Genomic DNA, 23896 nt, shown 5'->3' on the forward strand with positions numbered 1-23896 from the left:
CCAAAGGCTGCTCTGCACCACTGTTTCCTGTTATGCAAGGCACCAGCACAAAGGCTGGCACTTCACAGGGTCACAGCATCGAACCAAATTTGGGTCTTAGTATTGTTGTGTATAAGGTATCACTGGCTCAGACCTCTTAGTATGTCAGGATTTGTACCTTTACTCTCCAACGAATTCCACAGTAATCCCAAGACCCCTGCACCTCCTAGATAAGTGGTGAAAATTTAATTCCAGAAGATGTCTTAACCCTGCCTTACATCTAATAGTACTAAATTGCTTTGGTTTATATCAGTCCCATGAAAGATGAAAATGGTATTTCTTTGTAATACAGAATTTTTTCCTGTGGTCTCCTGTATGGTGTTTCTAATAGTCAGGGAACTGTTTCCCGTGATTGCTGGGTTTACTTGGCACACAGCTCCATGAAGGCAGAGTTAAGGCTGCTGGGATGACCTGGCTCTGCATTTCTGCAAGCTTTAGGTATTTTGAAATATCTCACTTCTTTGATTTCTTTTCTTTTGTTACTATTATTTTATTACGACAACATTCTCATGACAGAAAAAAAAAAAAGAAAAAAAGAGACAAACAGATTATTGGCAACCAATTTAGGAAAGCCCTCTTAGAAGGAATGCCTCCATGGAACTGAGTGATGTTATAACTCGTCAGTCAGTCGCAGGCAGATTGCAGCTCCTTTAGTTATAATGGAGTATTTTTAGGGATCTGTAAAGCTGAGAGCCAAGGAAAATGAGAATAAAGGATAGAGAATGTGGCTTTGTTTTCTCATACCAAGCATTTTCAGTTGGTAAAGCACATGATGTTCCAGCTATCCTCATCTCTCTTCCTAGAACATCTCATTTGCTGAGATCTTATCCTCTGTGGTTGCATTACATGGCCAGAGCCCAGAACAACCGCAATTTCACCTTCAAAAGCACACGTCAACTAATAGCAGTTCCAAAAGCATTTCTAAGATGCAAGGGCCACAGAAATGTATTTGCTTCTCTCTTACACTCCCTAACAGTAGCGGCACTAGCCCTCTTTTTCACTTGAACTTGCTGGTGCTTCCTATGGGTGACATGGCTGTCTTAGGTGAAGATGAGGAAGGTGAAGTACTTAGCCCTAACCTGGCAGCAGGTTTCCTTGAGGACAGCCCCTCCAACCTCCCTCTCTCTCCAGGTAGAATAAACCCTCTACCTGTCTGGGTACATGGAAACCTTCGACTCTTTGACCCTCTTTGAAGCTGTTGAATTTCCCACCCTGGAGTTATGTGTAACGTCAGATCAAAGCAGAGGGAAAGGTTGCAGCTCTAACAGTTTATTCATATTCCTTAGATGTTTCTAACTGAAGTTCAGCTTTCTTTTTCAGCCCTGCTGCTACTTTGTGTGTGGTGAGCATTTTTGATAGGTTAGCACGTCCTTCTCAGACACCTACTGCTGCTTGTGCTCCCTATTAATTTTCTCACTGTTTTCTCTGTTTAACAAAGCACTTACTTATTTCTGAAAAGTAGAAAATAGCTGGAGCAGAGATTTTTAAATGCATCAAATATTAGTTCTTTCTGTTTTGTTTTGGTTTTTTTTTTTTTTTCTCCCCCAAGTGATTGCTGTGTTGTTCTTGCAACTGTTAAAAGACCATTTTGTTGATGAGAACAGAAGGCTTTTATTTATTCATAGCACTGGGAAGGATTATCTACGCAGAAAGGTTAAAAAGGACTAAACATGGTCAAACTGGGAGGGGGGAAATGGCTGAGAAGGATGACAGCATTAATAAGAGCAAGAATTAGGGTAGTGCTGCGTGTGAGACGTAACAGCTGATACACGCCAGCCCGAGGGCAGGTTCCTGGAGAGCAGCGTGCCCTGAGGATGTGAGCCGGCAGGCTGCGGGGCTGTCTCCAGGGACGGAGTCAGGGAAGCCCTGGCAAGCTTTATCAGGAGCTGGTTTGCTCGCAGAGCAGCGTAACTGTTCCTTGGTGAGTGTTAGCAAGGCTGGGTGTGGGCCTGTTACCCACAGCTATCTGTTGTCTTTCTGCTTCCTCTCATTGACTCTTCCTCAGAGCAGAAGTTTGAACTGCTTTTCTGCAGAGACATAAGGAAGAAGGGCACTCATTGCTTGCGTTTCCTTCGACAGGAGGCTTACAGTGGGTTGTGGGCATTTTCATTTTCATCCAAAGGGCTCCTGGCCTTCAGCATGATATATGAACATTGTTGGGAAATTAAATCTTCCATATACACTACTGGAAATAACCATGGGTATGGACACATGAGCATTGGCAGGAGTGCAGGGTGACTCTTCTCCCTGTGAGTCCTGTTCTCATTCGTGGCCCCCCCAGCAGGAAACACCTCCCACAGAACTGGGATTGGCTTGCACACGAAGTTGCACTACCTGAACCTCACCAGCAGCCACGCTCTGAGCCATCGGATGCTGCTGATGCTCATGCTTAGTGCTCTCCTTGGCTAGGAAAGAGGATATAGCACTAGCTGTGCACCCCTCTTAGCACATCCTCGTCCGGGCTTTTCTCTGAAGTGATGAAAGTTGTTCTCCCAGGAGAAATCCATAGTGCTGCCCAGCCCCATGCATAAATACAGGTCCTGAGCCTATCGCGTGTTGTAGGCAGAGCTCCCGTAGAGGTTAGCGTGGCTGGCAGGCAGTGAGATCTGCAGTCACCCAAACCCAGAGTGTTTCTCACCCACAGGTGCCATGGAGGGGCAGAAAATGCTGTTAGAGTTCACAGACTGGAGTGGGGACTGCAAGGGCAGGCCCGAAGCCAGAGCCCAGCTCTCAGGTTGAGTTCCTCTCTCTATGTATTTCCTTTGCATAAAACACCACTCTTAAGAGCCAGGAAAACTCTTTTAATATTTTTACTAACGGTTCCAGTCTGAAGACTCCTAGCCCATTTGTATCTGTCAGATGAGGACTGCTGCGGGGGCATTTCCTGCTGATAGTTTGTTAGAATTGCCAAGCAAAGAAGGAAGTTCTTTAGAGCTTCAAATAACTTTGCAAGTACATTCCCTATGGGGAAATTAGCCCTTTTGTTCTTCAAATTGTCTCGACTTGTCTGTCTCTCAGTCTTTTATGATAATTCATTTGGAGTGGAGAGAGAGCTGCTAAGGGGTGATTAATCTGTCCCACCATGATACAGATGTATGGACATCAATCTCCCTGCATGCAGCTCTGAAAACTGCTAGATTGAAAGCTCATGACAGAGCAAAACCAATGGGAATATAAGGGAACACATAAATGCTGAGTGTCATATGGACCTGTGAGCCCTGTCTGGAATTCATCCGTTCTCCCTTTTAACCCACGGGGAGACTGAGTCATAAACACGCTGCGATGTCAAAAGCAGGCAGGGATGTCTGCGGCGGGGCGAGACACGAAACTGAGGAGAGACACCAGGGAGGGACCATGCTGGTCTGTCCCACCTCTCCTGCTCCCTCTTACAAGCACCACTGTAGGTTCCTCCTAGCAGGGGGATCCTGGAGGAGATGGCTCTTTGGCCTGGCTGACAGAGCACTGCCAGTGCTGTTTTATCCTTGTTTTGACTCCGTATCCAGCAGGGTCCCAAGCCGGCCTTGCTGCCCTTAGCTTCTCCTTCTCCAGATGTTGCACAAAGGTAGCAGGCAGGCTTATCTGCCTTCCAGGGCAGCCCTGAGGAATGCTCAGCATGTGTGGTGCACACAGGAGGTGAGACCATAGCACGTAATTACAGGGTGAAAGTTCAGTTACTGCAGTACACCATGTAATTCCTTAGGCAGTGAGAAAACTGTAAGAACCTGGAGCAAAGTCCTCCTGTAAACCAGATAGCTAATGAGTAAACCTGCTTCTGCCACCCTTTTCTAACTGTGTGTCGGGTGTGGGATTTCTCATGTAAAGTGGGGCTACAGCGTGCACGCCTCCCAACACAGACATGAGTTAGGAACTTGAGGACCAAAAAGCAAGATTAACTCAAGATGAAGTGGGAGACCAGCCTGCCAGCCACCAGTGAGCTCCAGTCAAAGTGAAACCAGCAGCTTCTCACCTCCAGCTCTTCTGGAGCAACGACTGGTCTTGTCATGCTGGATCTCGGAGCAGCAGTGACAGCTTGCTGAGGAAATCAGGCCATTCACTGACCCTCTTTGAAATGATAAACAAAATGATTCATACTGCTAAGATGCAACTTTGCCCATGCATTGGACAGGCTCTTGAACACACTCTTTCGACTGGATAGTGTATTTCCCTTGCTTTCTCCCAGATTGTAGCATGGGGTTGGGCTCTGTTGGTGATCATGAGATAGCACCTCCCAGAGGGGCCAGAGCTCAGGTAGGAAAAAGTGGTCTGGATGCACTTCCTACAACACAGCGGTGCTGACACGGGCCTGCGAGTGTAGCCCAAGGGGAGTATCCTGTGGCACAACAGGCAATTGTAAGTACTTTGAGATGGGCTTTATTAAATGGAGATGTGCACACTATTACTGTTACATTTGAGAAGCTCATTACAGACTTCCACAGCCCAATCTTGCTCTCAATCACTGTCAGCATGATTCTGTCACTTCAGCGCCCGGCCCTCTCCACGCTGGGGTCACACAGTCCCGAATCTCTGCCCACACCACGGGGCACCTTTCGGAGCAGTAAGCATTGTTTCATCTGAGGAGAGCAGCTACACAACAGCAAGAAAACACGGGGTGAAGCATGAAGGCAAATACCTACAGTGTCTCATGCTCTGGAGGAAGCCACAGGCTGGGACTTGGAAATGCGTGTGTGACTTTTATTTTGTCTTGTGAAGGCAGATGAAACGGTGTCGAGCCAGGAAGCAGCTAGACCACAGCAAACTAAAAATAAAGATGCAATGAGGCTGCACACAGCTGATGTATCTGACAGTGCAGACACAAGCTTCAGTGGAGTATTTTGCTTAAAATATTTGGGTTAGGAAAGGGGCAGGGCATACTCAGAGGTGTTTCCCCTCCACTCCAGTCATGGACTTCCCAAGAGTAATACTGGAGCCATGCTGATGTAAAAGTGGAGAAAACATAGGTTATCTTTTAGGCAAAGGGTTTGGAAATTGTGAGACTGGATATACCTTGAGCACAGACATACAGAAGCAAGAGCACCTGAAATCAGACATGCAGTATCATCTCGTGTGCTATGAAAACATGACAAACCAAATCTGGGCTGCTCAAAAAAATCTATTTATTTTTCTGACCCTTTTTATTTTTAAGTCAGATTTAATTGTGGTATAATCAGTGATATAAGACAGGCAGATAAGTTCTGTGCTATAGCCCAGGGCTGGATGCAGGCATTGTTTGGATGGGGGAAGGCAGTGCAGATGCTCCTGCATCACTGCCCCTCTGTGTGGACCTCACTAGATGATAATGCTGGAATGCTGTAACGATTGCAAAAGAATGGTTATGGTTTCCTCCGTTCCCCCAGTTACTCTGTTCCTTCTAACCGCTCAGCTATTTCCTCACTGCTGTAGATCCACCCTGTAACAACAGATGATTGAATAAACAACAACATATCATCCAGTCGAACAGGATCTTTGGCTCAGGTCCTGGCTGAGCTGAGCTTGCCCTCCATGCAGCAGAGGTGTGGTTTGGGCTCCGAGTGGAGCGGAGCTGGGACACCCTTTACTCCAGCCTCACCCTGTCCACCTTCCAGCACGAGCCATTCTCTTTCCTCGCTCCACCAGGTGATGGGAAGGAGGTGCAGGAGAGGCAGTTCCCCTGGCTGTGCTGCAAGCTCCCTGTATGAGGGAATCCCTTTTGGGACACACTGGGATCTGAGGAGCTGGCTTTTTACTCTGAAAGAAATGGGCCGTGCAATCCGCCCTAGTTCTCCTAATTATTCACTGCTTACTAATGAGCAGAGGGAGAAATGTCAGTGGGTCATTCCATGAGATAGTACATCTTCTCAGCAGCTGCTTCTTGAACAAAGCCTCGCTGTTGGCCTTCACACAAGGAGGCGTGAGGCTGTAACAACGGGCCCCAGTGAGAGGGGACGCAGCGGCAGGAGGAACAGAGTGCTCCCTTCTGAGCACAACTTTGAGCATGGAGCTGTCGCACTGGCCACTTTCCAGACTGTGCTCCCCAACCTGTCACTGTTAACGGTTAACAGACAGACTGCATGGCAGAGGAAAGACATGTCATTCATTCAGGAAACTTAAAAGGCTTCCTTCTTCCCATGAGGGTTGAGTCCTTCTGGCTTCCCTTCCATGATTCTGCCTCTCAGATGAGAGATACCCTCTGTGACAAGGGGGAATGGGCTACTAAATTTGTGTTGGGTGCCAGTAATGTTGGGACTAAGTGATCAGAACTTTGGACGAGTAGTCCTGGTAATCAGGAATAAAACATCCTTTATTTGGACAAAGGGTTCACTTTGGTGAGTAAGAGAAACTAGAGAGGAAATAGCCTTGAGTGAACCAAGCTCATTTCATTTTACAACCCGTTGTTTTGCTTCTATTGCCTCAAAGATCTGTGCAATTGTCATCTGTACTCAGTCTTTACATATATCAATTAGCCCCCACATCAAGGGTCAAATTCTGCTTTCACAGCCGCTCAGGTAAATCCAGGATAACTCTGTCACGATGGCAGCAAGCAGGTTCAGGCACATAACTTGTAACTGCATTTCCTATTAGTGAAGGAGGGTTGGCAACCTCATGTAATGTTTTCAACAGTTTACTTGCTCTCCCATAACCAGCTTTGGTAGCTGTAGGCGTATGTCTGCATGCAAGATGGTTGAGGGTGGAAGGACAAGGACCAGATGGTTATTAAAGAGCTCAGGCTGAGAGAACAGAGCATTTCGTGTTGCTAGCTGTGTCTGTTAGCCCCCGCTACTGGGCAGGCATCAAACTTGCTTCAGACTTTGTTCCAGGGGTCATTTCCTTTACTGACTCCCATGACAGGACATTAGTTCGTGTCAGCAAGAACTTTAGCCTCAAGAAGCATCAGAGGAGTCTGTATTCTTCAAGGGAAAAAATGATAAAGAGATGTTGCGTATACTATCAGTGGCCCCTTTTCATTAATGGTGTGGATGATGGGATGGAGAGCACTTTAGTGTACGGGGGTACCAATCTGTGGAAAGTAAGCATATGCTGGAAGGCAGCTCTTCAGAGGGACCTTGACAGCCTGAAGAAACGGCCTGACATGGACCTCCCAAAGTTTCAACAAAGGCGCTTGTGAAGCTCTGCATCTGGGGTGGAGCAACCAGTAAAGGTTGGGCACTGAATGAATAGAAAGCAGCTTTGCAGAAAAGGACCCGGGGATCCTTGCAGACAAGTTGAACATGGGTCAACAGTGTGACCTTGTGGTGAAGAAGGCCACCACACACTGAGCTGTATTGGAAAGATTATAGCCAGCAACTCAAGAGAAGTGATTATTCTCTTCCATTCAGCATTTTTGAGACCACATCTGAAGTGCCAGGTCCAATTTGCTCCCCAGTGAAAGGAAAACATTGACAGACTGGAGCAAGGCCAGAGGAGGGTGGTCAAAACAACTAGGGTACTGGAGAACAAGATGTATGAGAAGAGTCTGATAAAACTGGGTTTATTTAGCCTTAGAAGAACAGGCTAAGAGGGGATCTTACTGCCATCTGCAAGTCACCAGTGGGAGAGTGCGGAGAGAACAGAGCCAGATTCTTCTTGGAGGTGCATAGTGATGGGATGAGAGGGCACTGACACAAGTCACAGTGTAAGAAATCCAAATTATGTACAAGGAAAAAATGTTTTCACCATGAGGGCAATCAAATGCTGGAGCAGGACCCAGAGAGGTGGGTAAATCTCTAGTCTTGGAGATATTTAGCAGTAAACTCAATGAGGCCCTGAACAACCTGAATGAATGGGAAATTGAGTAGGAGCTTGACCTACATATTCTCTAGTCCCTTCCAGCCTCAATTATTCTTTATGAACTAAAGAGCATCCTAGCTGCTAGCATTTGGGGTGTTGCTTCCAAAATTAAAGCACAGAAGGTTTTGAAATGGGTGAAGAAATTATCCTCTTAAAAGCAGGCTTTAATGGTGTCTACAATTAGGAACAGCTTCATCTTCAGGGAGATGCTTTTTGATGTCTTTGCACAGCGAGAAAAAGGAAGCGTGTTTACTTTCACCTTTACAGGGACAGTTTTTCCATAGCAACAGCATTTCATTAATTTGACTAGCTTTCCTATTGTTTATTTGTCAGATGTGTCTAATTTGGAGGAGGTTGTTTCAGAAGCTAATTGCTGATGATTCCTCACTTATAAATGTATCTTCGTACAAATGTGGAGTCTGTCATCCTTTTGAGTTACAGATGACTGCTCCAAGTTACTGAACACCATTTGAAAAGTACAGAAGAAAATCTCTTTTGTGTATATAACTGATGATGAATTAAAACAGAGTCCATTTTCCTTCACTACCTTTTTAGATGGATAAGAGGAGTCGGAGGAGCACAGTCCATCTCAGGTTAGTGTCTAGTTCAGCACTAACCTGGAGCAACCCTTGTTAAGGAGCGTGGTATTCAGAGACCCCTTGTTTGCATGGAACAAAGACAAAAAGGACAGGCAGCTTTACAAAGAGAAGTAAAACATATAAGCAGTCAATAAATGGCCTAAAACTGTCACTTCTTCTGCATTTTTAATGCACTTTCTGCCCTACCTACATTAAAAAGCTTGAACAGCTGCAGTATTGGGGGAGATTATTCACAAAGCAAGCAAAACTTTTCAAAACTTTACCGGAATTGATTTTACTTCTAAGTAGCAGTCTGAAGGCTCACTTAAGCTGCATGCATTTGTGTGTGTTTTTTTCAAACCTGTGGCAGTCTTATTCTATTTTTCCCCAAAAGTTGTTCTTAACAGATCCCTTGGGCCTGCCCCAGGCAAATCTACACTTAGCATGGTGTAAAATGCCGTGAGCTGGTACAGGGTGTAAACCAACAACAGGCTCCTTGCAAGTGAGGTGTCAGCCCTCCAGCCTCACAGTCCTTCCATCGTCGTTCTTAGATCAGGTTGAGGGTTGGGGCCAGGGTTCTGCTTGCCAAAACAAAGCTGCAGAAGCAGCCCCTATACTGCTTTTTATACTTTGCAGTTCTGATGTTCCTTGTTTGACTCTTTGTTTGCTCAGTCATGAGGTGTGGCATGTTGTTCCGAAGCTGGTATGCCTGATTCAAATCGGTGGATTTCCTCCATAAATAACTGGCACTGTTGATTTCTCTGGGAGTAGCTCTGTGTTACAGACCATGAGCCCTTTTAAGGGACCGTCTCACAAGTCCTAACGCTAGCAGACATCTTTCTTATTACAAAAGATGCAGAGACTTTTTTAAAAACAAAAATGTTCTCTAACAGCAACTGCAAACAAGACACTGAATATTACAGCAGCAAGCCCCAGAAGCAAAACAGGCAATGAACAAAAGGAGAATTCATCCTTTTTCGATTCACATACTCAGATTCTTCCTCTTTAATCAGCCTGAGTGTTGCAGAGAAACATATTTGGTTACAGCGTCTGGTGTTTTCAGTTAATCAGGTTCCTGCTATTGCACATTCATTTTGCATGTGAAACGGGAGATTTATTTGTTTATTAAAACCTACTCTTATTAGCAGCACAGACAGGAAGACACCCCCAGGGTTATCCAGGCTTTTGTTCCTGCAAACAGCATCCCTGTCTTTTTCACAAATGGTCAAAGCTCCGTTTTTAGCCAAGCGTTGTAAGTAGCAAACCCTGCTCCGGCTGAGCAGGCTGCTCCTCTGACTCTTACAAACTTCTCACTTTTTGCCCCAGTGTATTTCTGCCTGCTATAGGGCTGTATGTTTCAGTGCCAATGTTTTTCTCTTCTCCATTAGTTACCCACATCATCTTAGTTGAGAGCATTTCTTTTTGGTCTCACACATTGTCTGCGGAGCCTGACAGAGTGTTAACGTTAACTGATGCCTGTCACTTAGGTACCACGTTGCCCCTGGCCCCCCCCCGGTTCTGCCCCCCCTTCCCCTTTGAGGTGCAGGGCCCATCTCCCATGTGCCAGACACCAGCAGCTTTCCCTCTGCTCCTTCAGGGATGGTGCCACTGGGTGCACGCCCAAGCTCATCCCTGCAGCTTCTCTTTAATTTCAGAATGTCTTCACTTTAAAATCATGTTTATGTGCAATTCTTACACAGCTTGGAGGTTTATTTCTTAATTGCTTGAGCTCTGTGTCTCTACACACAGAAGACATGCTTCCACCCTCTGAAGGCGGTAGCTAAATGTCACCAACTTCAGTGACACCAGGATTTGACTCATGGGTTTAAGGTTGTTTTTCCTTTTTTGATAAAAAGCTAACATGTCTTGGACCATTATTTTAGAGAAGAAAAAATCATTTTAGCTGATAAAGAGGTGTACAGGGAACTAGGAGAATCATGGTTAGTGATTTGGAAAAATGATTTCAGAATTTTAAAAAGTTAATCTTCATAACTGAAAGCTTCTGGCAGTGTGATCCTCTTCATTTCTGAGCCCATTAGTAAAGTAAAGCAGCGCATCTGGTTAGCCTCTGGTTCACTCTCCAACCCAGATCAGGTTTTCCAGCATCACAGTAACGTTCCTTTCAGCCTTGAGCATCTTCCTTCTTTAAAATAACAAATGAGGATTGCAAAAGATCTCACAAGACCTAATGCCATCTGGAAGAAGTCTTACCTGAAGACTTGTGTTTGAAGCCCACTTTGAAGTCTTCTGTGCATTCTGGCAGTCAAAGAGCCAGTTGCAGTGGAGATGTTTCAGTTCCATAATGCACTAAGACATCAAATGAGAACTCGTCAACCCGTTTCCATAAGCAACAGCTGCTCTCAGATGATAGCATATCTTGGTCTGTGCCAGCTGTGGCCAAATTTTAGTGACCTGAACTAGAAAAGCCCTTTTGCTTGGTATTCTGGAGACTTCCCTGGATTTTACATAGCGTTAGGTCTGGCCCACGGTCTGTTAAGTTTGAGCAGAGCAGCAGTTTTAGTAGCCATGGATATCCCTTGCAGGTGGGCCTTCCCATGCATCAGATGATCGATCCTGTATGATTCAGATCCAATGTGTCTCACTCTGTATTGCACGAGTATTTTTTCCACTGGTATGCTCTAGTTTTCTTTGGAAATTCCCACTCGGCTCTGCCACAGGTTCACCATGGATCTTAGGAAAAACACTTCACCTTACTATATCTCAGGTTACTCGTGACTAAATCTGACCATGCCAGCCCACTTCCAGAGAGGTTGCAGACAAAAAGCCCTGAGCTCCAAGAATGCAAAACTGTTACTGTGAATGGCTCTTCACAGGCTGAGAGGAAGAGTCAGACAGTGAAGAGAGCAGCTTAGAATAAAATATCTCACCAGTATTTAAAGGGATGAGGCAGAAAAATAAGAATGGTTCAGTTGCCACTGTATACCATTTTCCTATGTCCAAACGCTAAGCTTTTGGTTTTGGAACTGGTAAGGAATGGGGCTGTGGATGGTAAACAAACAATAACGTCAGATAATGACATGCCAGTTGACTAGTTTGGTAGCTGCATGTCTTTTGACTGAATTTATGTTCAGGATTGTACCTGGAAACCTGACCACTTCACACAAACAATAGAGAAAAGTTATTCTGTCCCAGCTAAGCCTGTGCTTTACTCCACCCTCCCTCAGTATTGCCCCATGAATGGGAATAACCACAAGGAGAGATTTCCTAGGGCATTAAAAGTGATGCCACAGAGCCTGTCCTGTGGCACTTGGGGGTTAATTCCTCTGAAGATACCGTCTGCAGATTCAGTTCATGGGGAAAGCTGTTATACCCACAGCATCTCTAATGCTGGGATTTATTCAGGGCTTGGCAGTACTCTCCGATTTGAGAATCCTTGTTTAGCTTCAAAAATAATTAAAAAAGTGCTGAATTGTAGATGGTACAAAGACTAATGCTCTCAACCCGGATCCCTTAAAATTGTCGTTCTCCACACTGCACTTATTTTCTGGTTCTGAATTTATCAAAGACAATGTGTGCTGGGAGACCCTGGCAGTTTGTCTAAGGCAGCCTGATCCGCAGTGGTGCCAAGTTCATGCTCAGTTCGGCGGAGGGCTGGGAGAAGGGAGAGGAGGCTGGGGGCTTTTCTGAACTGAGACTGCCTGGTATGACCTGTTATTTCGATTACAGTCCCGTGTCTTTTCATGAACCTTGCACCTATCCTGCCTAGATTTTGAAGGGAGTTTGCTCTGAGCTGCAAATAGACCCTCACTGGCTGACTGCAAAGCAGCTGGCATAGCCCAAAAGCAACATACAGGTCTGTAACCTTCAACGGCTCAACACTTGTACCTGTGCGTTGGGTACTGAAGTGCAGACCTGCCAGCTAGTGTTCACTGTCTACTGTCAGCCAGCCACGGTTTGAAATGAGTGATAGAGCACAGAAAGCAATAACCTGCCTGTTTGATCCTGGCTTGTTTGGTAAATATATATGTAGTGAGGATTTCAGAGTTGCAGGGAGGAGAAAAGGGTATCAAGTGCTACAAAGCAGCTGCAACAATAATACTGAAATCAGTCTCTACCCAGAAAGAACAGCTTTGCTGCAAGACGAATTTAGTAGAGCTATTTTCTGCCATGCTACTTTCCCCGTGACTTTCCCCGTGCACCATCTAAATACCACCCAGCCATCAGCCAACTGGCAGCCGTGGGGCTCTGCTCTGGCACTCTGGGCAGCGTTGTCCCACCCCGGAATGCTCCCTGCCAGACCTGCTTAATCAGAAGGTTTTTTCTTAATTGCATTGCTCCTGGTCAGTTTGAGCGAGCTATAGCTCTGTGCGGATGTACCCTGTTAAAAAAGAAAAGAAAAATTAAAAAAGCCTACCCTTATTTCAGATAATCCCCCCTCTGCTCTCCCACTGAGCTTGTGCAAAGTGGGTATAAAAAGCTATCAGCTCTGGAAGAGTGGTATTTCCTTCATGACTTGCCAGGAAAGGGGACAAATCCCGTCTAATGAGGGTGGCACTGCCATGTGGCAATGTGAAGGAGTGAAGCAAAAAGCAAAAATCTCTTTAACTCTGTGGGAAAGCTCCCTTTGGACAGGTTGATTTTAGAACTGGAAGTGCAGCCCTTGGGGAGAACTGACCCTGAATGCAGGAGTTTGGGAGCTCTGCTTTGCTAATGACCTTTTGGCAAGTTAACTGGTAAAGCACTTTGCCGTTGCCTTAGAATATGATTCCTACTTTTAAGAAACATTATTATTATTCATTTGCCAGTTGCTGAAAAAAATTATATAACCAAAAAAAAATCTGTGCCAAGATTGCTTTGGAATAGAGAAATGCTGTACTCGGGCGCCAGGAATCTCACAGAGACTAAACAGAACCCACTGGGAGCCCTTGCTCTATATGGGAACTCGTGTTTATTTTAACATGTAAATAAACTGGGTGAAAAATGGGTCTTTTACATTATTTTTTTTGCTCTTGATGTGGGTTCCCAATGGGTGGTCTGCATGGAGGGGAACCTTCTGAAGACAGCTTGAAAGGAAGTTGTGCCTGTCCCCCAAGACATTCGTCAGCAGCGTGGAGGGAGTTCTTACATGATCCAGCTTTCATCTTCTTGATGCCTAAGCCACTGTTAGCAGGGAAGAATTAGGACTGTCTTCCCTGAGATGAATTGATTTGATTGTTTTCTCAAGCATAAAAATATTCAAGGCACACGCCTGGATTTTGCAGTGAGCTAGCTCTGGGCTGATGCTGCAGTGTGCTGGGCAGGGCTCCTGCTCGGGGATCAAGAGGTGGGTCATTAACTTGCAGCGCTCTTTGGAGGGGAACAATCAGGCGGGTTGTGCAAACTCTCAGGCAGGGCAAATGAAACCGTCTTTAAGCAAATAGAAGAGCAAGAAATGAATGGCCTTTGTTAAGGAAAAAATGGAAATGTTTTCTAGTTAAACAAGCTGTCATTTAGGACTTAATAGCATGTGCGTGTTGGAGAGCCAACCCACATGCCAGCCGTGCTTCGGAATAAATGGGCAGGGAAGGGGAAGGGGAGTGTGTGGTTCCACTCCAGCGCTGGCTTTTTCATTGAAAACTCTGACATTTTGAATTGGTGCCCCAGCTGTTCTAAAGCTGGAACTTGGATCGGAAAGTTAATGCTAGTGGACTTTCATCCTTCTTTTCATTAGAGAAAAAAATTAAGTTTGCACTTTTTTGTAAAATTTTATGATAAAATAAAAAAACAACAGGATATTATATATGTGTTTTTAAAGCTAAATTAAAACAGCAGGGAGATTGTCCTTGGCTGCTCTCCTCTTCCAGTGAGTGTGAAACCCTGGTGTCCATTTGTGGTATCTTCAGTCATATGTGGAGAGGCCCATCTCTGTTCTTAAAAGATCAGCAGCGTATAGGTCAAGTGAACTAGTGAGACCCTGGATTAACTCCAGAAAAATCCATGCAGTTTTTTTCTGTGGTGTCTGAGCACTGATACTGGTTTGATGTCATGCCAGAATGTCTTTGAAGACTAACTCTGATTCTAAATAAAGTCGCCTCGATGATACTTCAGGAAATGATCTGTTCCTCTTGAAAGAGGACAAAATCTCAGTGCAACACTGCAAGGATAACTGTTAAAAATTATTATAGGGCCTTAAATAAAATCACTTACTGCCAGATTATAAGACTCCTTAGAGGCACCATAAATTGTGCCTCGCTGATTATATATCTTACATTTACAGTGTGATTTTCATCCCATGGGAAAAGAGATTAGATAGGAATCGTTTTACCCATCACCAAAAGAAACTCTTCTGCAGAGGAGCTCAACAGCTGCTCAACCATCTACGCCAGCTTTGTGCAGCAGTTTCAAATCATCTATCCCGGTAGCCTGGTGGAGAAGGACATTCCTTTTAGCTGTTTTTTCCTTTAATATTCTTGAGGGCTGGCTTGTGAGGTGGCATCGCAGAAGGGGCTGAGGCAGAAAGTGCAGTTCTGTTGTGAACTTTGTGGAAAAGGAACTGGGCTCCATATTCCCCTTTCACGGTCCTTAGCTTCCACCAGTCATGCCACACCAGCATCCTGATTTTGTGACAGGAGTGACAAAGCTCCAGGCAGCACGGGGAGTCACTATGGTATGTGCAGGTTTCCATTACAGGACATCCCAGCAGACACTGATGTTTCTAGTCTGGGCACAGTGGGTGCCATTTGTAAATGCAGCCTATGAAGAGCTCATTATTTTGCAACACAAACACTCAGATGGTTTTTTTCAGCATGTTTTCATGAGCAACATGATGTTCCAGGAAGACTTCTAAGGAACTGCAATTCAGAGCCAAATTCAGCAACAGCATAAGAAATGGGCAAGTCTTCCAAAGCCAGAAGAACCGTGCTTGTATCCATTAGAGATGAATTGGCTCTTAACATTGACAGAAACAGTTTGCCTTGTCGGACAGAATTAACGACTGCTCTGATATGTACCAGGTCACTTTGTTTGTCATCTCTGGAGGACAGAAAAGATTTTAAATGGTTTCAGCAAGGCGACTAGCTCTCTGCTCCCCAGCAATAAGGCACAAATAATTTTAGTATAGAAAATTGCCTGTTTCTTTTTTTTTTCCCTAACCAAGACAACAAACAATATAACTCTGTGTGTGCACTATTCTAAAAATAGCTCTGCAAATGTGTCTCTGGTGTGGGAGGAGAAGGCTTTCAGTTTGCTCGACTCTTTGTGTGAGGCAAGTGAACAAAAACTATCCAGCAAATGCTGAAGGAAAAGTTATTTTCCTAACCTTGAGAAAGAAGAGGGAAGCTGATGAACTTGTGCATTCAGGACAAGACTCCCTTTTAGTAAGAGAGAGGCAGAATCCATCTGTAATTCTTAGTTGCATGCTCCGTACATAAACCACCAAGGCTGGAGAGATACTTCTGCTGGGTACCATATCTAGTGGTTTTACAATGTCATGGAAAACCCAGCGTGCTCACGGTATCTGTACAGGTGGTGTGAATGAAGAGATGCTGAGGACTACCCAGACAGAGAAGAGCAGTCAAAAGTTACTAAGGATAAGCATGTGTTGAGCTGTATTTCAGATCCTCAAGGTACATGAAGGTGGAAGCAGTGGTGAGAGGGAGTCCTCTCCTTTTAGTTCCTGATGCTTCCCAGCTGATGTGGATGGTGTCCTCCTGGAGAAGCCTTAGACCATGGGCTTCTATCAAATATTCGCAGTGTAAAGCTTGTCAGTACTGCAGAGCAGGTTTACTCTGCACTGTGCCCCATAGTCCTGTCTCCTGGTAGTGCAGATCCCAGGCTTAGCTGGAGCACTCCACAGCTCCCTTCCAGCCTAAGCACTGCTTTTTCTTCTTGTGGAGACCAGAGCTGTTGGGAGAGGATGAGAGAGATGGCACACAGCGAAGGCTGGGTCAGAGGGGCATTGAAAAGCTCCTCTCCGAGGTTTAGCTACAAAATACACTGCAGCACATCAGCTGACCTGATCAGAGCCAGGGTGGCAGGGCGGATCCTAGGCCAGCTTACCCTGCTTTCTTGTCCTGCCTTTGCTCTGCACCTGCACGCAAACTGCAGAGCCACTGCTGAATGTCCTCTGTGCATCAGCTTGGTATGGTTGGGGAATGGAAAAAGATAGGGGAAATAAAACCAGACGGGCTCCCTTGCTGTGATAAGTCTGTTCTCAGGGCAGGGAAGCTGCTTTGTTGAGCAGGAATCTGCAGGATGAACTTGGAGGTGCTTCCTGTGTGTATTTGTTCTGAGGGTGGAACATTTGCTTTACGTGTTACTGACGGTACAGGCACAGTCTGTTGATTTTCCCAGATGTTGACTGTCCTGCTTTGAAGCTTCTTCCTGTTGTTTTAGTTGTTTTTGTGTCTGAATGGTGGATTAGATGTATTGCATGTTAAACAAATAATTAAACATTGAGAGCTTTGAAATCCAGTATGTTTAATTAATGAGCCTTGCTTGCTTGATGAAAAAGGACGTGTACTTGATTCAAAACAAGTATAGTTTTTTCAGTAGTGAACTGTTATGACAATTTGAAGTGTTTACTAGTTCATTAATATTTTTTTCATTAAACCTTAAAAAAACACCCAAGCAGAAAATCAAGGCTTCACACAACATTTGCTATGTAAACCCATTATTAGTGTCGTCTTGTGTATTGTCTCACCCACATTCCCCATCTATGTACTTTCTCCCATCTCCTCCTCTGCAAAACCATGCTGCCTTACAGTCTGGGATTAGAGTTAATTATTACTTTTAGATCTTGCAGTACCTTGGGCCAAGGACTGTGATGATGCCCTGCAGTGCTGGGTGCTGTACAAGTGCAAAGAAAGCAGTCCTTGCTCAGCGGAGTTTCAGTAGTTCTCATAAATACAGGCACCAGCCGTAATGCCTTGTGACATCACTTAATTAACTGCTGCACTGGCTTCCAAAGCTGAAACACTCCTGAAAACCACATCTGCCTCATCTTCTGCTTTAAGTACAAGTTTTACCTCCGAGTCTGAATGCATTTTGTATAGGGCAGAGAGGAGAGCAGAGGCAGACAAGGGTTGCTGTCTCCCAGTCTGTGGGGTCTGGATATTAAAATGAGCTACCGAAGTGGTCCCTTCCCATAGCAGCAGGTCACAGGGTTGCTTGGGGTCTGCCACGGTGAGGTCCCCACCTGAGCAAGCTGCCACAAGCTCAGGAAGATCAGGGGAGATGAATTAGGTTGGCACATTTGCACCTTGTGCACCAAAAGAGCCAGCCAGATTTCTGTCACTGGCATCTCCCACCCGCGGGCTCGAGACCCAGCATTGCTCCTCCGTGCAGGCCACCTGCAGAGTGAAAGCATCAGTGAGAGCTTTTAATTACGCTTTTTTCCCCCTAACCCAGACAGTTTAGCAGCAGGGAAGACATACTATTTTCATGTCCCCAGCAGCATCACCTGCTGGGGGGGTGAAAGCAAAGCAGGGTGAGGTGGGCTCACCTTCCTGCATGCTGCAGTGTCCAGCACCGGTGAGGAGCCCATCCTGTCTCCAGTGGGGGCAGGAAACAGAGGCAGAGGCCTTCAGGAGTAAAACAAATCTTTCATAAAGCTAATAAACACAAAATACTAGTGTAAAACCTTTCAAAAGGCATGTAGGCATTTGCTTCAAATGGACTTGTCAGACTCCAACAAGCTTATTGATGAAGGAGGCAGCGAAAGAAGAGCGTCTTCAGCCTGGGCTTGGCTGTGGGCTCTAACAAAAATCCTTCCTTCGCACACCACTGGCTGCTCTGCGACGTGCTGCTGCCTGCTGCTACTGCGGAGCCAGTGCTGAGCAGTAAAATCACCCTTTCTGGCCTCCAGCAGCTCCTTTGGGAACTGAATTGCACCCATGCTTCAGCTTATTAAATGAGACGCTGCGGGACTGAGCCCTGCCAGGGGTCCCCTCTGACATAATTACGAAGCGTCCTTTCAGTGTGGAGCCTGCGGTACGGGAGCGACCCCTTGGCTGTGGCTGGCGGGTCACTGACTGGGCAGCGGTGCCCGTCTCACCCTTAACTGCCTCTGAAAACCCCTGGTGCTCCTGTGTCAGTGCCGCGTGCTGAGGGACCGGTGATCTCCTAACTCTCCTTTTCCTGGCTCTCCTACTTCATAACCTTGGAGATCTGTATCTAGAGAGGAAAACAGACACAAAGTCTGATGGATCCCGAGGCAGGAGTCAAGCCCTGCGTTCCCCCTGATTGTTTTTACCATCGGTTGGTTAGGGGGAGCATTTCACCCCACAGATGCCTGTGATGGTGTCCTTACTACAACTAAAATGGATCCAAACCATCCCCTTTCTCCCAAAGTTGGAAACCTCAAAATATGTGAAAAGTCAAGATACAGATCCTGCCTGGAGAATTACGGCTCCCCAGACAGACTTTTCATGTCCTCTCTCTCTGTTTTATGACTTTTCCATAATAAATAGGGATCAAAGGCTGAAAAAACAACATAGCCCATAATTCCTGCTCTCCCATGACTGTAAGCTTTAAGAAACAGCACTGAGATCGGTAAATTTACAGCGGCATAGCTGAAGTCAACATTTGACCCTGCATTTCCCCTGTCACCTCATCTTCCGCAGCTCTGAGGAGTGATTCAGTCCACACCTGAGCATGCAGGGTCAGGCTGTGCCGTTGTCAGGAGGGTCTGGCACTAGGAAGGAGAAAGAAATACGTGTAGTGTGGGGGTTATATAAAAGTTGGTATTTGGAAAAAAAGTTGTGCAACTATCTGAGGGTGGACAAGGTATGCTGCCACGCTCCTCCATCCCTGCAGGGCCTCGGGGCGGGTGCTGATGTGCCAGGGTGTGCGGAGATGGGCACTGCCAGGCTCTCTATTTGCCTCACGCTTTGTTGGTCTTATTTAGTGTATTTAAGGACGGATTTCTTCAGCTCTGGTGGGAGCCCACAGCCCCAGGAAAAAAGCATCGTGCCAGTGAAAACCCAGCACAGTTCCCTCGTGTGAATGAACGTGCCCCTCAGGCCCAGAGCTGGGGTGCTCGTTTCTTCAGGCAGTTCCCGTTTGGCCTTTGCTGAAGGGAAGGGAGCATCGAGTTGCACTGTGCTTTTGATTTACCTTTTTTCCAGCATATCTCCAATCTGACCAGGATGTCACATTTTTTCAGGTGTGTGAGCCAATGTCAGCTGAAGAGTCGGGCTGCTTTGGTGTAGTTTTCAGAAGCAAAGCCCCACGGCACCAGAGAAAAGGGGATTTGGGGAATGGAGGGACTTGTGGAAGTATGGATTTGCAGGGCCCCATGATCCATTACGCAGGCAGTGGTACACACATGGCGATAACACACCCCCCAGAGCTCTGACACCTTCAAAGCCGAACCCTCAGCTTTGTCCTCCTGCACAGCCAGCCAGGGTTCTTCCATCCAGAGAGGTGTGTAGCTTTGGAGGATCTACAACAATAGGTGAGATCATGCTCTGAATTCCTGCTTTCGACAGGATTGGCTGATCATGAATTATTGTTCTTGTCTCTACAGTGCCAGAACTGCAGAGCTCATGCAGAAAATACAGAGGGCCTAATCGCTATGACGTATTGGGCCAGATCACTGCAGCCTTTATTCAGACTTTGTTTGAGCAAAGTATGTTATTTTGCAGTGGTGTGTTTGGTTGGAAGTGGAGGCTTAGACCTCCTAATTCTAGATTTGCAACTGGAAAGGTGTGGTTTGGACTCTCATTTGTGAAGGCTCGCATCTAGGAAAGCGTGTCCACAGTTATCTCAGTGCACACAACCTGAAACGGTCGATCGCTGTGCTCACTGCACACACACAGTGCTGGCAGGGAACCACACCAGCTGGATGGGAAGCCAGATTTGAAACCTATTTGACAGTTGTTGATAACCAAGTATGTCATGTGGATGTGCCCTGGCAGCCACAGCTCTTTACAGATGAGCATCTCATGACTATAACCTCCCACTGCCCTGTTGAAGCCAGGGGCCCCAGGGGGAGTGTTGTGATGAGGAACTCATGGAGCTGTGGTTCTCATGACACTTCTCTGTTGCTTCTCTTGGGTGTTGTGTCACCTCTGGTTAGTTCCAGTTCCTGGGTGCAGGCAGTTCCCCTCCTCTTGCACCCACTGCCACTGTGGAACCGTTGTGTCAGATTAATTCCCAGCAAAACCCAAAGAGCTTTACATCAAGGATGAACTTGACCTTTCATTCTTAACAGCTCTAAAGGCGAAAGAACAGGGAAAACCATGTCAATATTCTTGACTCCATTGATGTTTGGTTGTGCACATGTCTTTCATCTAATAGAAGAGGTCTTTGTTCCTCACCCTGAAGCTTTCCCAGCTGGGAGATTCAAGCTTGCAATAAACCCATTCTCTGGTGCAGTAGGTTTGGTTTCTATAATAATAAAATAATAAAAGAACAGAGCCCAGCAATGCCATCTGGCTAACCTTGTGCAAGGGGCAGGGATAGTATCACAGCAATGACTGGCATGGCCTTCCTTTACCATATGTGCAGACAAACTGCTCCTTGAGCACTGCTGTGTGCCCTCTGAGTGGGGCGCAGTACTTTAGTAGTTAAAAGCGGGGTCAAAAGGTGGGTTCATTAAGTTATTAAAAAAAAAAAACCACCAAACCCTGCAGAAATCCAATGAGATGCCTGTCACAGCTATTGCACAAGTATTTCTTGGCTTCCACAGTCATAACTGCCTGTTATGAGCAGCATCATTGTTACGTGGTAGGACCAGGAGATTTTCTCCATGCTGAAGGACCAAGGAGGCTTTCTAGACCTGCCTCTGTCTCATCCAAAATTAGAGCAAAGCCTCACAGCTCTACAGTGGTGAGTCACGGCCCATATAGGGACCTGGGCCACGGGGGGTTGCTATTCCTGCTTGCTCAGCTGTCTTCCACAGACACTGTAGAGAAGGTGATAGTCGAAGCAAGTGCAAGCAGCACCGGAGAAAAAAAGAAGTGCTAAGAGAAAATGCTCTTCTCTCTGGATTATTCAGCTCATATTAACTTGCTACATTTGAAGTTTAAATAATAGACAGATAGTGCGTTTGAGGTCCACAGAGTGAGTGGACTGGACATGTATAAACCTGGCAAAATCTCACTTTCCATCTGTAACAAAAATCAGTTTAAAGTTAATAGAGCCACTACCCACACACGTGGCTTCGCTTCTGCAGGTTATTGCAACTTGTATTTTATTTGGCTCTTCAATTTGTTTCTGGTCGCTGACCCACGGAGGATGCTTGCTGTATCGTGTTTTGGCAGGAGCTGGAGCGTGTGCCTGGGAAGCAGAAGCGGTAATACGTTATTTATAACTGGCCAGCTGACATCTGTGGGTTTACCTGCCAGGCAGCGTGGCTGATGGCCGTGTCCACTGCCAGGAGACCCAGCTCTGGAGAGCACCTGCCAGGGCAAAAGCTTTTTTCAGTTTTTCTTAGATGTAGTGTATTTAGAAGTTCTGCCTGCTTTGCAAGGTGATTTTTTTTTTGATGGCTTGAAAAAAAATTAAGTTTAGACATAGCGATTTCTTCTGGTATGAGTACTGCAGATCTAACTGAGAAGCCTGCACCTTTTGGGCTGGGTAGGCAATGCTTTGCTTTGCTGATCACTAGAGGGGGTACCATCCAGCATGTAAACAATTAACAGGCACTTCACATCGTTTGACAAGTTATTGCCCCTTTGTGCCTTCAAGTCTGCCTAGGTTGCCACTGGAGAAGGCCTAGGTAGGCACACAGTGGGAGAGAGATGTCTGAGACTCCCTGTCCCATACACATGGGATGTGTTTTCCCTTTCACAATTTTCCTTAACAACCTGCATGGAACAGAAACAAGCAAGGAGACTGGTTTTAAGGAAGAATCTTATTTGTGATAGATAATAACATGTACATCTGATCAGGTAGACATGCAAACCGCTTCCCCAAGGTGGTATTAATTTCAAGCTTTTCCAAGCTCAGAATTGCCTGGGACTGTGTTTGAGGCGATGCTGCCTCCTCTGCCAGGGATGCCGCTGTTCCCATAGCAACCCACCATCTCCTGTTTTAGCCTTTCCCTTCCCTTTCCCTTCATCAGACAAGATAATTCCCAGATACAGAATGAGCTAACGGCATCCAGGTGCAGTACAGTTTGCATTAGCACTTGTTTAGGAGGAGCAGGCCACTTGATACTTGCCCACCGCAGGCTTCTGCAACCACCGACACTTGGCCGCCTCTGCTGAGCGCTTCACCTCCTAGCAGGAAGGTTTCCAGCCCACCCAGTGCTCCAGGGTATCAGTGAGAAAAGGCAGGGCTCTGCAAACTCCTGCACACCCAGGCCCTGGAAAAGGCTGTGTCCATGGCCCATGAAGTTTATAGCAACCATATCTAGTTAGAAATTTTCTGTTTCTTGCCAAGACACAGCAGTTATTGCTGCACAGTGAGCCATCGGCCTCCAGCAGCTGATCCCCGGGGCAAAAATCCATTTCCCAGGATGCAGTGACCCACCTTCTCTGCAGCAAGGCAAGACAGCCCCTCTGCTCTCCTCACCCTGATGTCGAAGGCTGGGATTAGATCAGCACTCTTAGGTTTGAAGAGCAGGTAGAAACAGAAGGGGATATAAGATTTTTTTAAAAAAATTCAGATCGTGGCCAGTATGGCACTTCTTTAACAGCTCTGTGCTTCCTCTGTATTTCTGCAGCACTCTTTCTGTTGAGACATGACAGCAGGAGGTCAGGCTAGGACAGCAACAGTGCAACAGGCATGTTTCTGCTAAAGCCTTTCTCGCCTGCAACCACTGCTTCCAGTGACTCAGACACATGCTCTCCTTTTCCCCTACAGTTGGCCACGGGCAGAGCGAGGGCGATCGTATGGTTGTCTCAGATTTCCACGTCTTCATCAGGGACAGCTTGCAGCACATTGATCTCATGAAGAAAGAGCACCCCGAGCTGCCCATTCTCATTCTGGGGCACTCCATGGTAAGCACCGTCCCCTGCTCCTCCCGCTGGGACTCTCGCAGATGGCAGGAGATAGCTCAGCCCGCAGCAGGAAGAAGACCACAAGCAACCTTCCCTTCGGCTTCATTCCCTGACTGATTTGCCAGCGTGCCTTACCCCACAAGATCCGTCTTGAGTACAGTCAGTCCTTAACTTTTCTCCCCGGATCATGGCCCTAATTAGTGCCATTTGCAACAATGGCCCGATTTTTTAATAGGACCGTTCATTCACACCACCACCTCCCTGCAGCATTGGGCTTCTTCCATTTTAACCAGTAACCAGGAGGTTAAGCCCTCCAAAGCTTTGTGAGCAGCTAGGGGATGAAGCACAAAAATACCCTGTAGCCTCATTCTGTTAAACAGCCTAACAGGAAAATGTACCAGGGATTAGGGCTGCAAAAACAAAGGTACTGATTTGGTGAACAGATCTGAAGTCTGATTCCGAGAGCACGGGCCAAATCCCTTTATTCAAGCTAGCAATATTCCCACTGATGTCATTGATCTGCTCTCCCTGCCTTCCCGGAGGAGAGGAAAATGAATAAGTTCTTTGGGATTCAGCCCATGCTCGGATAAACAGGCATTCCTGCATGAGAAGGCACGGCATGCTCTG

At 46.2% G+C, this 23896-nt stretch overlaps 1 protein-coding gene across 5 annotated transcripts in view; it reads left to right on the top strand.

The window, feature by feature from the left end:
• MGLL (monoglyceride lipase) overlaps positions 1-23896 on the top strand; it is a 116914-nt gene that overhangs the window by 77797 nt on the left and 15221 nt on the right. For all 5 annotated transcript variants that reach the window (XM_074914690.1, XM_074914691.1, XM_074914693.1 and 2 more), the window contains one exon: positions 23133-23269. In XM_074914690.1, the coding sequence (XP_074770791.1) occupies positions 23133-23269 (137 nt within the window). The remainder of the gene's footprint in view (positions 1-23132; positions 23270-23896) is intronic.

The sequence above is a fragment of the Athene noctua genome, chromosome 10 (genome assembly GCF_965140245.1).
Source record: "Athene noctua chromosome 10, bAthNoc1.hap1.1, whole genome shotgun sequence".
Lineage (NCBI taxonomy): Eukaryota > Metazoa > Chordata > Aves > Strigiformes > Strigidae > Athene > Athene noctua.